Genomic DNA, 13212 nt, shown 5'->3' on the forward strand with positions numbered 1-13212 from the left:
TTTGGGATTGAGTTCTATGGGTCTTGTTCGTTAGCAAGGTTCTTAGATCCAACTCTCAAGGGTTTCTTAACAACCCGATTGCATGTTGAAACATTTTATCTCATTAAATTCATTTTGAAAGCGAAAGTCCTGGAGGATTCGATCTTGGAATTACTTCCTTGTATTACTTATGATGACTGTGTACCCTTGCACGTGTCTCTTATCTTTTGTGGTAGATAGTATCCCGAACAAGCTCCTTGCGATTCTCTGCTTCAATCAATAGCTGCACAAAACAAAGGTTAGCAAAACAAGAAAATAATTTCCTCACTTTACTCCCTACTTGGATCTCTCTTGGAACTCTGTAACAACCCGTATTTTCCAATACGGTCATTCTGACAAAATGCGGAAGCGTAACCAACTAAACATTAGATTAACGGAAAGACTTCTTTATTTAATACGATACTATCACAAAAGATAAGGACAAGTCCAACTTTGACACAAAAAAAAAATCTTTAAAACTATAATAAAGCCAAGGAATAACTACCAGAACTAACTACGTTCTCATAAGCTAAAAACAATGGAAAATACTAAAGATTTCAACTCCTCATGCCAGAACGTTATTCTCCAATCACTATCCAAGCAGTCACTTGAACCTTCATCTGAAAACATTTAGAAAACAGAAAAAAAATGAGTACAAAAATACTCAATAAGCAATTTCCATATCAAATTTCAAAATTCATTTTCGGTTTTATAAAATAAAACTTCCAAGAATTTTCCATAAAACAATTAACAATTTACTAATTTTTATAGAAAAATCAGATCTGAAAACCGTATATAAAACCTTTAAAACTTGGTAAAAATATATAATTTTTCATGTAAAAATCATAACAACAAACTATAATTTATAGGATACAAATAGGTAAACTTTTTTATACAAAAAGAGTCTCAAAATAGCCCAAAAACAATCTCATAAACAAAAAGATTCAAACCAAAACTTCTGGAAAATTTTTAGGGCAAAAGTCCTTAAAATCTTTTATTCTGGAAAACAAAGACCTCAAAACTTTTCCCAATAAACTGAATTAAAGAACTACAAATCAAGAAAAATAAAACTAAAACAATGAGAAGTAAATCTTACCGATCTTTGAGAGAAAATATCAAACTCTTGTTCCTTTCTTTTCTTTTTTCTCTTTGAGAGAAAACTAGGTCTAACAGTTTAAGAAAATAAAACCTAAGGTTTAAGGGCTTTTATAACAAACCCTAATGAATCCTTATTTAAAAAGGATAATAAAAAGATAAAGATTTAATAAAACTTTTTTTTTTTTTTTAAATTCTAAGAACAAATTATCTTTTAAAAATAATTTCTAAAACAAAAAAAGGTTTATATTTGAGAAAATAAAAGAAAACAACTAAAAAATAATAATTTAAATATATGTGTATATATATTATTATTATTATTATTATTAATTTTTTTGGTTGTTACAAACTCTCTTTGTAGGGGGGTATGACTTGATGTGGTGTGGGTACACTTACCTTGAGCAACAAGTTTGATTGCTCGTAACGAATCGATACTTGGGTATAATAAGTAAAATACAGTGACACCAAATGATACTTAATGCTTAAGTGATTCAAATGATGCTAAAAGATACCAAATGGTAAGTGATTTCGACAAAAAGTGATCCCAACGATACCCAATAATATATATTGAAAAGAAATAAAAATCTTAAGCCTTAATGCTCTTGGTGGCTATCAATCAAAGAAAAACTTCCAACAACGATAACTTCTTCTCCAGACCTCGAATGACGACGATCTTGGTATACTTGGAAAGCTATTTCAAATACCTTCAAATTGTTTATGATTTGACCATAATCATGCAACAGGTCAATAAGATATGAATGATCGAAGTTACACTATAAATTCTTGGATACTGCAGGATTTTCCAGAAAACAGTGTTTACAAAAACTGCGTTAACATTCAGACCATTGGATTAAAATCATCCATTTTTGTTTCCTATGAAGCTACTTCGTTATCTTTCAACTGATAGTGAAGATATAAATTGATATGGTTCAAGCAACGGACATCACGCCATGAGGCTCAACCGATGAAGAAGGGGATCTCCACTTCAACATGTGGATTATCAAGCTTCATAAGGAAAGAGAACAAGTGGAGAAAGAAACTTCAAGGGAACATGAAAACACAAAACATGAGATCTCTAACTTTAGGGGTTATTTAAAATTAGTGTTTTCATGTAATTAGAATCGAAACCTTCTTTTGGATTTAATGTAAAATTTATGTAATAGCTCTTAGAGCCTACTTTAGGTTTATGTAACTTAGTTAAACCCCTTTGTAACTAGTTTAGTCTAGGTTTAGTTAAAGTCATTTTCCTTTTATTTTAGGGAAATTCAAGATACCTATAAATAGGCTTCTTCTTGTACATTTGAGGGGTGGATTATTGATGAATGAAAATAGCCATTGAGCTTTCTTCTTTGCTCCCAAAATCGTGAGCATTTGGTGCTTTTTGATCTAGTTGCATAAAACCCTTGAAACATGCAAGTTTAGGTTGGTTATCAAACTTGTGGAGTGTTTCACTTTGAATCTAGAACAAGTTCTCTTCATCCAAAGCCGTTACCTTCAAGGTAAGTCCCTTCTTCTTCCCCTTGGGTGATTCTTTGTGTGTGTACTAGATGTTGTCGTGTGTGTTTAGGAGGTGCTTGTTGTTACAAGGGTTGCCTAAGCCACTTGTGGTAGGGTTGAGTACATCATGAATTTTCAAAGTTCAGCTTATGGTTTTTGAACTTGGTATGTTTCTCTAAAAAATTTTGGTTCGGAGAAAAATTGGTAACTTTGGCTATAGTGCTCGGTTTAAAGTGAAATATTTTTTTGTTTGAAAGCATTTTGAATAGTGAACAAACACAACAAAGAATTGAAAACTTTAAAGCAATTTCAAAATCAATAACTCTCATGCAAGAATGATAGAAAAGTAGGCACACAGAAGACAGAGAACGGGGGTGAAAATTTTGAGATTTTAGAATAAGGGTAAAATAAAGATAGTAAGAAAATAAAAGAGATATATCTGATCTAGAGTCTCAACTCTGATACCAAATGATATGCGACAAATGAAATGTATGGACTACTCGAACCTCTAGCCACTTAAATCCAATTGTATAGTTTAATTTGTTCAACTCGAAAGGTGAGAGTTAAATGGATTACATTGCTGTCAAAACCATAAGTAGATAGAATGATCACTATACTCGAGGCCCGAAACACTTTATGAGTTTAGTGACAAACCAAACAAGTGTGCTCCAGTAATAATGCACCCTAAGTTCAATCACTCAAACAATAACACTATTTGGGTGGTAGGAGGTTTGCACGAATGCAAGGTTTACGAGAAACTGCTCTTTTTTCGAATTAAACTTCAATAACATATTTTCAAACTACAAAGGGGACGCCTATTCATAGGCCAAGGCACGAGATACAAGAAATTTGCAAAATAAAATAAACCTAAAAAACTAGAAAAACAAATAATGTAAATCTTTTCCTAAAAACAAAATCATACTTGCCTAAAACTTAAAAGAAAAAAATTCTCACAATAAAATCTAGATAATAAAACAAGTTAATAATTAAGGAAAATGTTTTCCATTTTTTTACACTTGGGTGGCAAGCAAACACAAAAGGGAGCGAAGGGGCTGGGGCGCACGGATGGGCGAGGCAGCAAGGTTGGGCGGCGCGGATAGGCTTGGCAGCTATTAACATTATGCACTCAATATATGCAGTTTATGGATAATAATGGATCATTTAAGTCCTAAAGTATGAATAAAAACGTATTTTTAAACCTATGAAAACAACGTTCATCAGTTACCAAACTTGTGGAGTGTTTTTGACCCCAAGTATGGTGAGTATTCTGTCTACTCATGGTATTTGACTTTAAAGGTAAGGCATCTAACTTTTCTCTTTCGAGTTGACCATCTATACGATTGGATTCAAATGACTAAAGGCTCGAGTAGTCATACGCTTGGGTTGTCATGTATCAACTAACTTGAGCTTTAGAGTATTTGTTCTCTAATGCAGGTCTTCCTGGCTAGGCTTGCAACAAAATAATTTCTCATTTCACAGTTCTATCTAATTATCTAAGTCAATCACAAAACAAAGAGAAATATAGGGAAAGCAATAAAACGACACGACAGATTTATACTGGTTCACCCCAACAGTTTGTGAGCTACGTCCAGTCTTTTGCTTGATGCGGGTTCCACTAAAATTGAGATTGAGATACAAACGCTCACAAATATATCTCCCCATAGATATTCGCAAGTCCCAACAAAAGCCCCTATCTTCTAAGTATTTAATCCAATATACTTAGGTATAGGAATGAAAACACACACGGAACAATCGAGAACGAATTACCCCAGACGTGGATTTCGATTTGCCCTTTCTGTATACTGCCAACCCGAGCCGCTGCCACAAAGATGCTGCAAAAATATCCCAAATTTGTCTAATTACCCCCCAAATACACAGCTAAACCTAAAAAGAAAGGTGACCCCTTTTTAATAAATGATGTAGTGTTGAGACGCTGGGCGTGGTATCTCAATGCTACACCCTTTTTTTTTCTGAAATTTTGTTGCAATGCTGCGGTGTCGTGCCCGCAGCCAAATGGCCCTACAACACCCAATTACTTCATTCCTGCTTCGACCCGATGCATCCCGTCTCGTCTTGACTCAACTCTAGTTTGTTTCGACGTCGATTTGACTCCACCAATCTCAACAAAACCAACAATCAAAAACCAACACCAAAATCAAACGAAATCAAAACAAAAAAAATTGTTGTAGAAGTTGCAACAAGTCGTAGAAACTACAACATGCCATCCAAGGTCGTAGAAGCTACAGAATGTTGTAGAAATTGAACATGCAACTGACAAATCCATCAAGATCCATAACTTTCTTGGTGGGCAAAAGGTGCAATAAATACTGCAAACAATCTTATCTTCTTCCTCATCTTCTCCAACCTTTATCTTATTTCTCACCTCAACCTCTGATCAATATCTTCTTTGTAATCCTCCTCCAGATTGCCTTGATCTATGCCTTTATTGTTATTAAATTGGTTGCTTTAATACCATGTTAACTTTTGATGGCTCTAATATCATGTTAACTTTTCGATGATATGATATAAAATCTTTTTCTTATGAGGAAAATGTTTTTTGAATTTTTCTTGTCCTATTTAGTCTAGGTTTTTTATTTTATTTTCATTTCTTTTTTAGTTTTGTCATACCATTTATTATAAATAGACATAGATGGACCATTTGATTAGTGTGCACAAATAGAGAGGCGTGAGTAATTCTCCAAGAAGAGAGAGTTTAAGAGTTTAATACTTGTGTATTCATTCGAGAGTTTGAAAGACTTGTAGAGTGATTCAGGAGCGTTTTTTTTGTGTTAGGGAAAACTGAGAGAAATCATTATAAAGAGTTTGTAAACTCTTGGAAGATTTTTCCTAATATTTTAGTAGAATCTGCAACGGTAGCAGAGAACTGGACGTAGCCCACATCAGGTGAACTAGTATAAATTCGACGTTTAATTTTTCTTCTCCCTATCTTTATTTATCGTTCTTGTTACTTAGGAATTTTAGATTATTTTATCTAATCTTTTAAATTGTGAGTTCCAATTTGAAATTTGAATTATGCATTATTTGGAACCATAACTTGATATGAGATTAGCTAACAAATATTGTCTGCATTTGTAATTAAGATAATTATTAGTTGGCTTCGTTTTTCGCAACAATTTGTTTTAGTACGATGGAGCTTTCATCTGTCTTATTTGAACACATAACCTTTAGCCAGCCTCCACTCCTCTTCACTGCAGCATACCGCCTATCAAATAGCTCATCAACAAATTTCTCGAGACTTGCCGCTTTGTTCGGTGCCTAAAGTAATTTACCCACATGGCTAAGTTAGTGACATAGCTTTGATAGAAATTGTAAGGGCAATGAACCTCCCTCCACATCTCCACTTATATGATATTCTCCGCTTGGAGCACAAGCTCTCACGATTTTTCTTTTGGTATTACCCAAAACATCTCATTTCAATGAAAATATTGTCCCTAACTTACATACCCATACCCACAATATTCTCCTTCTTCCCTCGGTCAATGCTCATCTTTGATCACATTGCCAACAATTAAAATGTACAAAACAAAAATGGGCTAGATCGAAAGTAATCTTCAAAAAGCTGGATTGGAATTAACTCAAATTAAAAGAAAGAAAAAGAAAAAGAAAAAGAAAAAACCTTTGATCTAATCTGATGAGTTACTAACTCAAACAGTCTCTATGTACATACAAATCAAGTTGGCCAGTCGCCAAAAAATACAACAAAAACAAAAAACACCACTTTTACACTTTCTCCAATTCCTCATTCCCACCACACACCCTCCGCCATCTCCTCAGCACCAATTTAATCACATGAACAAACACCAGAGCAAATATTCCACCATACACAGCCCCTTCCAACAAAGAGTTCCTACTCAAATAAACAGAGTCCAACGTTATAAGCACCCATCCCAAGCCTTCCAACAACAACCTCAAAACCCCACCAAATTTTGTGGTTGCCTTCTCTCCCGACAGCCGACAAACAATTCTCGCCCCCAAAGCACACACCACAACAAACGTTGTCCTCGACCATCCCCTGTAAGACAACAACCTGCCGCCGACCACCAGCGCCTCGTCTCTGCAAACACACGACGGGCATCCCCCGGACAATGTAGACCCCACGAGAGCATCCAGCCCCGTGTAGTACGGCAGAATCACAGAGTCCAGGTTCAAGCTGGCGTGGAGAATGCCCGACATCGTTGAAGCTTCCAAAAACACATATTTTATGTCCTTGTCAGCGCCGCTCTCGAAGGAAAGAGCAGAAATGTAAACGAGATTGAGGATCGCGGGTCCGAGGAGGAAGAGAGGGAAGGCAGCATTGATGCGGTGGCCTTTGGCTAAGATGAGGAGGAAAACCGGGAGGGAAACCGGGCCGGATGGTAGCAGCAGTCTCTGGCTAGGACGGGACGACGTATAGGCAACCATGGTGGAAAGGGTGGACATGTAGGCGGCGACGGTGAAGGCGAGGACGAGGAAATCGACTGCGGCGGGGTAGTCCCCGGCATAGATGCTGTCGCAGAAGTAGTGATAAGGACAACTGAGTTTTTCCATGGTTTCTTCCAGTTGCCATCGGGTGCACTTGAAGAAGATTAGGCTGATGTCTCGTGGAGAGCCCATGAAGGCCATGGCTGCTGATTCTATTCTATTGAAGAAGTTTATAGGAACATGGAGATGCGTATGGTGTTAGATGAGATGTTTCCATTGGGAGAAGAATGGGGATGATGAGAGTTCAGCTAATATTTCTATGGTTTTGTTTCCTTGTCTTGCTTTGAAGAAAGTCTTTGTCAAATATGGTAATTTTTGTTGGTGTGTCAGTGACTCTTGAACTTACTAGCTATTGTATTAATTATTAGCTAAAGGGTGGAGACTAATTTTCAAATTTATTGCAAACTTAATTTGGAGCTTTAAAAGTAGGGAAAAAAAATAAAAGAATCCCAGCTAATATTTCATTCTACCTGATCGTTCTATTAACATCATACAATATTCTTTGCAAATTATGACCTTAACCCAAAATGTGAGCAGATATATTATGTGTCGGTTAATCGTAATTTGAGTATTTTACACGAATCTGCATTAGGATTTTTCGATGTTCTTGTGCGTCTTACCTGTGAGGAAAGAAAGAAGATATATAGAAAGGGTTGAGTTTAGATTTGACTATCTGTCGCATGGGAGCGAATTATAAAAAAAAAAAGAATCCATTAAAACAATGAAATAATAGATATCTCGGTAACAAAAACTATGGGACTATATTGGCGAGATGAACAACGGCTAAAAATTAGAAAAACGGCTTAAATTGAAAGTAGAAATTACAAGAAGCATAATGGTATTTGAATATTTTAAATAGTGTTAAATATTAAGTGGTAGCTTTTTAAACATCTTAAACATAGCTCGAGTTATTTATAATAGCATAGATTATAAATTCAAATTCTCTCCCCCAATGCAATATGTCTACAAGAGAGAAAAAAAAAAGTGAATAGTTTGGTAATTTTAATTTAGAATAAGGTGGGTGTGCATTAAACGTGAGATGAGGCTTAGGCTTGAGGCAGCTTGCTTTCAAAGGGATGCTGTTAGGTAAAGCGATTCTTCCTTTGCATTTATGATGGAAATTGATCACCTTCCGCTTTTTCCATGGCTGTTTAAATCAACAAATGGATAGTGTTATTTTTCTGCTGGAAAATGGGTCAATATATGGTAAATTCAGTTGTATTTGTTATAGTACTTTCAGTTTTGTGAAAAATTATATATTTAATCCCAAAAAATAATTAACGACATAAAAGAAATTAATATTTTGTTTTGCTAAAATTAATTTTCAAGTGTAACATTCATTTCTTGGGTTTCTTTTAATGCAGGTGGAGATGTGAACAAAGCTTCTTTTGGTCGAGGACATATGTCCGGTTAAATAATTGACTTCTTAGTTAAATTTTAGGAAACGTAAATTCTAATGAATTATGGTCAAAACGATTATTTATTTATTTATTTATTTTTCTTTTTCAGTGAAGCATAGAGTAAGTGTAACGACCCAGAATTTTCCGCACACCTCTAGGTTACATTAACTACCCAACTAATCAAATTTAACCCCGACTACATCCTGCCAACTTCCTATGCACACAACTTATAAAATCAAGTTTCAATCCTCATCAATTTAACGATAAATCAATCTCATGGAATAACATTCAACAACATTCGTGAACCACTTCACGATGCAAGTTTATTATTCAATCTATATGAAACTAAACAAATGGAACAAAACTCAAATAGGCACCTATCCCGAAGCAAAACTAACCACAAGGAAAAAAATCTCACAATTATTCAAATACAAATAAACCGTTTATTGGCCACAACATAAGGCCTTAACCAATGACTTAAACTAAACAGGAATAACTAAACAGCCTATGATCCTCGCTCGTCATGTCTCCTCCGTCCCATCACCATGGTCACCCACGAGTCCTTCACCTGAAACAATCATTGTAGAAGGGGGGGGTGAGTATATAAAATATACTCCGTAAGTAGCCCTCACCAAGCACATACAAACATCATGCTCATAACTATAAAGGAAACATACATCGTCATGCTCTATCATTACAGTATGCGAACAACCATAGACATGCTCTACTATTACATTATACATTCAACCATAAACATGCTCTATAAGACCCGATGCTAACCACAATCATATAAAAACAACTACCGTCCACTTGGCTCCCTAACACCTCAAGTACATCTATGTTCACCTCAGCTATTCAAGCTTTCCAAGGTCATTCTGTTGGTAGTGTCGGCCCCTGACCATTTATACCCAGAGCCCCGACACTAGTGCATCGACCCTCGACCATTTATACTCGAGGCCTCGATGTATTTTCAACTATTGGCCCTTGACCATTTTTACCCAAGGCCCCAATAGTTCTCCTTTCGAAAGACTCCTCGCATCGACCCCCGACCATTGATACCCGAGGCCTCGATGCTCATCTTTATCCAATATTGGCGTATCGACTCCCAAACATTTATACCCGAGGCCTCGATACCCAATTAGTGACGTATCAGCCCTCGACCATTTATATCCGAGGCCCTGACACTCTCCCATTCACTTCATAACTTTCATAACTCGATCCACATAACATTTCTAGCCTCCAACCAAGATTTCAGTACTATTCCCTAATAACTCCAACCACCACAACGCCCATCAACAACACCACCACTAGTATGATTTCAATGCATCTCTCAGCTTACCAACACAATTCAGCATGCTTCCACAACATAAACATCATTCTAATAGCAAAACAATAAACCAAACATGCTTTCACAACATATCAATTCTTAACAACCGCGCCACAGTGAGTTTAGTCATAACAAAGCATAGTCAACAAATTGCAAACGATTGAAGCCCAACACAATTCAGCCAAACACTTAATATCCAACGTCCATATCCAATAAGCATTGCCAGATATAATAAACAACTCACGAGACACGCCAAACACTTTGTTTGGGGAAGGGAATACCCTGGACACGTGGAGGACCCCTATTGGTTCTCCAAGATGGCTCATAAGTCATGCCCAGCTCGGACGGCCGAGATCACCACTACTAGCGTTGACAGATGCTAAGTATGAGGGCCGAGGTGAACCTGGCCGAGGTCCGACCTACCGGGAAGCTCGGTGGGGGCCGATGCGAACTACAGTCAGCGGCGTGATTATCGGGCATAATCGTCGGTCCCGAGATTACTGGGTGTAACCGACGATCCCGAGATTACCGGGTGTAACCGTTGCGAGATTAGCGGGACTACCACCCATAAGTAGAGGACTTCACTCCACGATCAGGTACGATGGTTCTAGCCTCGAACTAAACTGGGAATCCGACCTATACTGACTTGATCGTCGGAGTGCTCACCTTTTTGTGCAGGTCCGCCCAAGGATTCAGATCGGTCCAGAGGCCGAGTTCGAGCTGCAATCTGGAATACACTGTTGTGCATATCCTTGCATAAACATTTGGCGCCGTCTGTGGGAACTGACAATCTAAGTCATTCCAATCTTTTTAAACCATTACGCGAGCGAAAATGGTTCAACCGGCAAACTCGACCAATACGGCGAATCGGAGGACCCTAGCTGCCAGCGATGCCCACCAGAGGGAGGTCGGAGCAGCAGCGGTAGAGGGGCAAGGTCACGACGGCCTCGCAACAGAACCCCTCCGCAGGTCGGCACGAATCACCGCACCAGTCCTACCGCCTGCGCACCCGAGGACGTCCAAGGCCACCCGTGGCCGAGGTGGGACCTCTAAGAAGGGCGCCCGGGGTCCAGCCCCGGCTCCAACAAGTGAGAACTTTGATGCACTCCAGAGAGAGATGGAGGCAATGCGCACACAAATGCGGTCCATGGAGGAAATGTATAACGATATGATACTAGCTGCAGGCGCAGGGTCCCGATCTGAAAATCGAGTGACGCGCGTGGACGTACGCGAGCAAAGGGGTTCCCACCTCGGCCCAGCCGAGGAGGAACGTCCCGAAGACAACGAGAGCGAGGGGTACACTCGCCAGAGGGGAGACCTCCGTGAGCATCTCAACAGAAAGAGAGGTTCGTCTCTCCGAAAAGGGCAGTCGCCATCCCGCTCACACAGGAGCTCCAACCAGCAGGCTGAATCCTCTCACAATCCCGCAGGGGTGGTCACAAGGGAGGAGTTCGACCAGCTGAGGGGCAAGCTCGATGCTCAGGTGGAGGCCTTAAAGGCCAAATGTGAGCAGAAAGAAGATTCACTGAACGATGGCGACTTGGGAGAATCGCCCTTCACCTCGGACGTTTTGGAAGCACCGATCCCTCCGAAGTTCAAAGCTCCTACCGTGAAGTCTTATGATGGGACGAAGGACCCCAAGGACTATGTTGAAGTCTTTGAAGGCCTCATGGACTTCCAAGCGGCATCAGACGCAATCAAATGCCGCGCCTTTCAGATCGCGCTTACTGGCAGCGCGCGATTGTGGTATCGGAGACTGCCAGCCAGGTCGATCTCGACCTACTCTCAGCTGAGAAAGGAGTTCCTCGCCCAGTTCTCTTCTCGGCACTATGACAAAAAGACAGCGACCCATCTCGCTACCATCAGACAGAAGGAGGGTGAGACGCTGCGGGAATATGTCACCAGATTCCAGGAGGAGCAGTTGAAGGTCGCGCACTGTTCCGATGACTCGGCCATGTGCTATTTCCTCACCGGTCTAGCCGACGAAGCCCTCACGGTGAAACTTGGAGAGGAGGCCCCAGCCACTTCGCCGAGGTGCTTCAGAAGGCAAAGAAAGTCATCGATGGACAGGAGCTCCTCCGAACCAAAACCGGCCGACCGGAACGAAAGATCGGCCGGGGCAGAAGTGGAAAAGATGTAGAAAAGGCAGATCCCAAGTCCAAGGACAAGGGATCCTTTTCCAGCGGCCGAGCTGAGTATCGAAGGGCGGAGAGCGGACCTACCAGGAGTCGACCTTACGAACGCTTCACCCTGACCACGATTCCAATTTCCGAGATCCTAACGAACATCGAAGAGTCTGGAATGGAAAAACTACTCAAGCGTCCTGAGAAGCTTCGGGGAGCCCCGGAGAGGCGCAGCAAGGACAAGTATTGCCGCTTCCATCGGGAGCACGGCCACAACACGTCGGACTGCTGGGAGTTGAAGCGCCAAATTGAGGATCTAATTCAAGATGGCTACTTCAAGAAATTTGTGGGAAAGCCCAGGACCAGCTCAGCAGAGAAAAAGGAAGAGCGAAAGCGCTCAAGGACGCCGCCCCGGCGCACTGATGACCTGCGGTCATCAATACCATTTTCGGAGGGCCAAACGGAGGTCAGTCCGGACATAAAAGAAAGGAGTTAGCTCGTGCAGCCAGGCGCGAGGTGTGCATCATCAGGGAGCAGGGGCCGACCTACCCAATCACCTTCGACGGTGCAGACTTGGAGGAGGTCAACCTGCCCCACAATGATGCACTTGTGATCGCTCCCTTGATTGACCATGTGGTGGTCAGGAGAGTGCTGGTAGACGGGGGCGCCTCCGCTAACATCCTGTCCTTACCGACCTACCTCGCCCTGGGATGGACGAGGTCGCAATTGAAGAAAAGCCCGACACCCTGGTTGGGTTCTCTGGAGAATCGGTCATCCCAGAGGGTTGCATCGACTTGCCGGTCACGCTGGGGTAGGACCAAACTCGGGTCACTCAAATGGCCGAGTTCGTGGTAATTGACGGTAGATCGGCTTATAACGCCATCTTTGGGAGACCCATCATCCACTCATTTCGGGCCATTCCCTCAACGCTCCATCAAGTTTTGAAGTATCCCACCCCCAATGGCGTGGGCAGTCCGAGGAGAACAGACCGCTTCGAGGGAGTGTTATGCCTCCGCACTCAAAGGCTCATCGGTCTGCGCCCTCGAAACTCTCGCCGGTAGGGATGGGACGCTCGAGTTCGAGGCCGACCTGCCGAGGAAGGAGTTTGCCGCACCCACTGAGGAGCTCGAGCTTGTTCCTCTGCTTAGTCCCGAGAAGCAAGTAAGCATAGGAACCAAGCTGGGGGCCACCGACAGAGAGGAGCTAATTCACTTCCTCAGATCCAACTCGGACGTCTTTGCGTGGTCCCATGAGGACATGCCTGGCATTG

General features: G+C 40.8%; 1 protein-coding gene across 1 annotated transcript; it reads right to left on the reverse strand.

Annotated features, from left to right (window-relative positions):
- Positions 1-6225: 6225 nt before the first annotated feature.
- On the reverse strand, positions 6226-7303 carry LOC148207784 (uncharacterized). The gene has a single exon (XM_088118284.1). The coding sequence runs from the start codon at positions 7231-7233 to the stop codon at positions 6352-6354; it is 882 nt and encodes a 293-aa protein (XP_087974410.1). The 5' UTR covers positions 7234-7303; the 3' UTR covers positions 6226-6351.
- Positions 7304-13212: the final 5909 nt, after the last annotated feature.

This window comes from Momordica charantia, unplaced genomic scaffold (genome assembly GCF_013281855.1).
Source record: "Momordica charantia cultivar OHB3-1 unplaced genomic scaffold, Mcharantia_2.0 BLBB01000080.1, whole genome shotgun sequence".
NCBI classification, from domain to species: domain Eukaryota; kingdom Viridiplantae; phylum Streptophyta; class Magnoliopsida; order Cucurbitales; family Cucurbitaceae; genus Momordica; species Momordica charantia.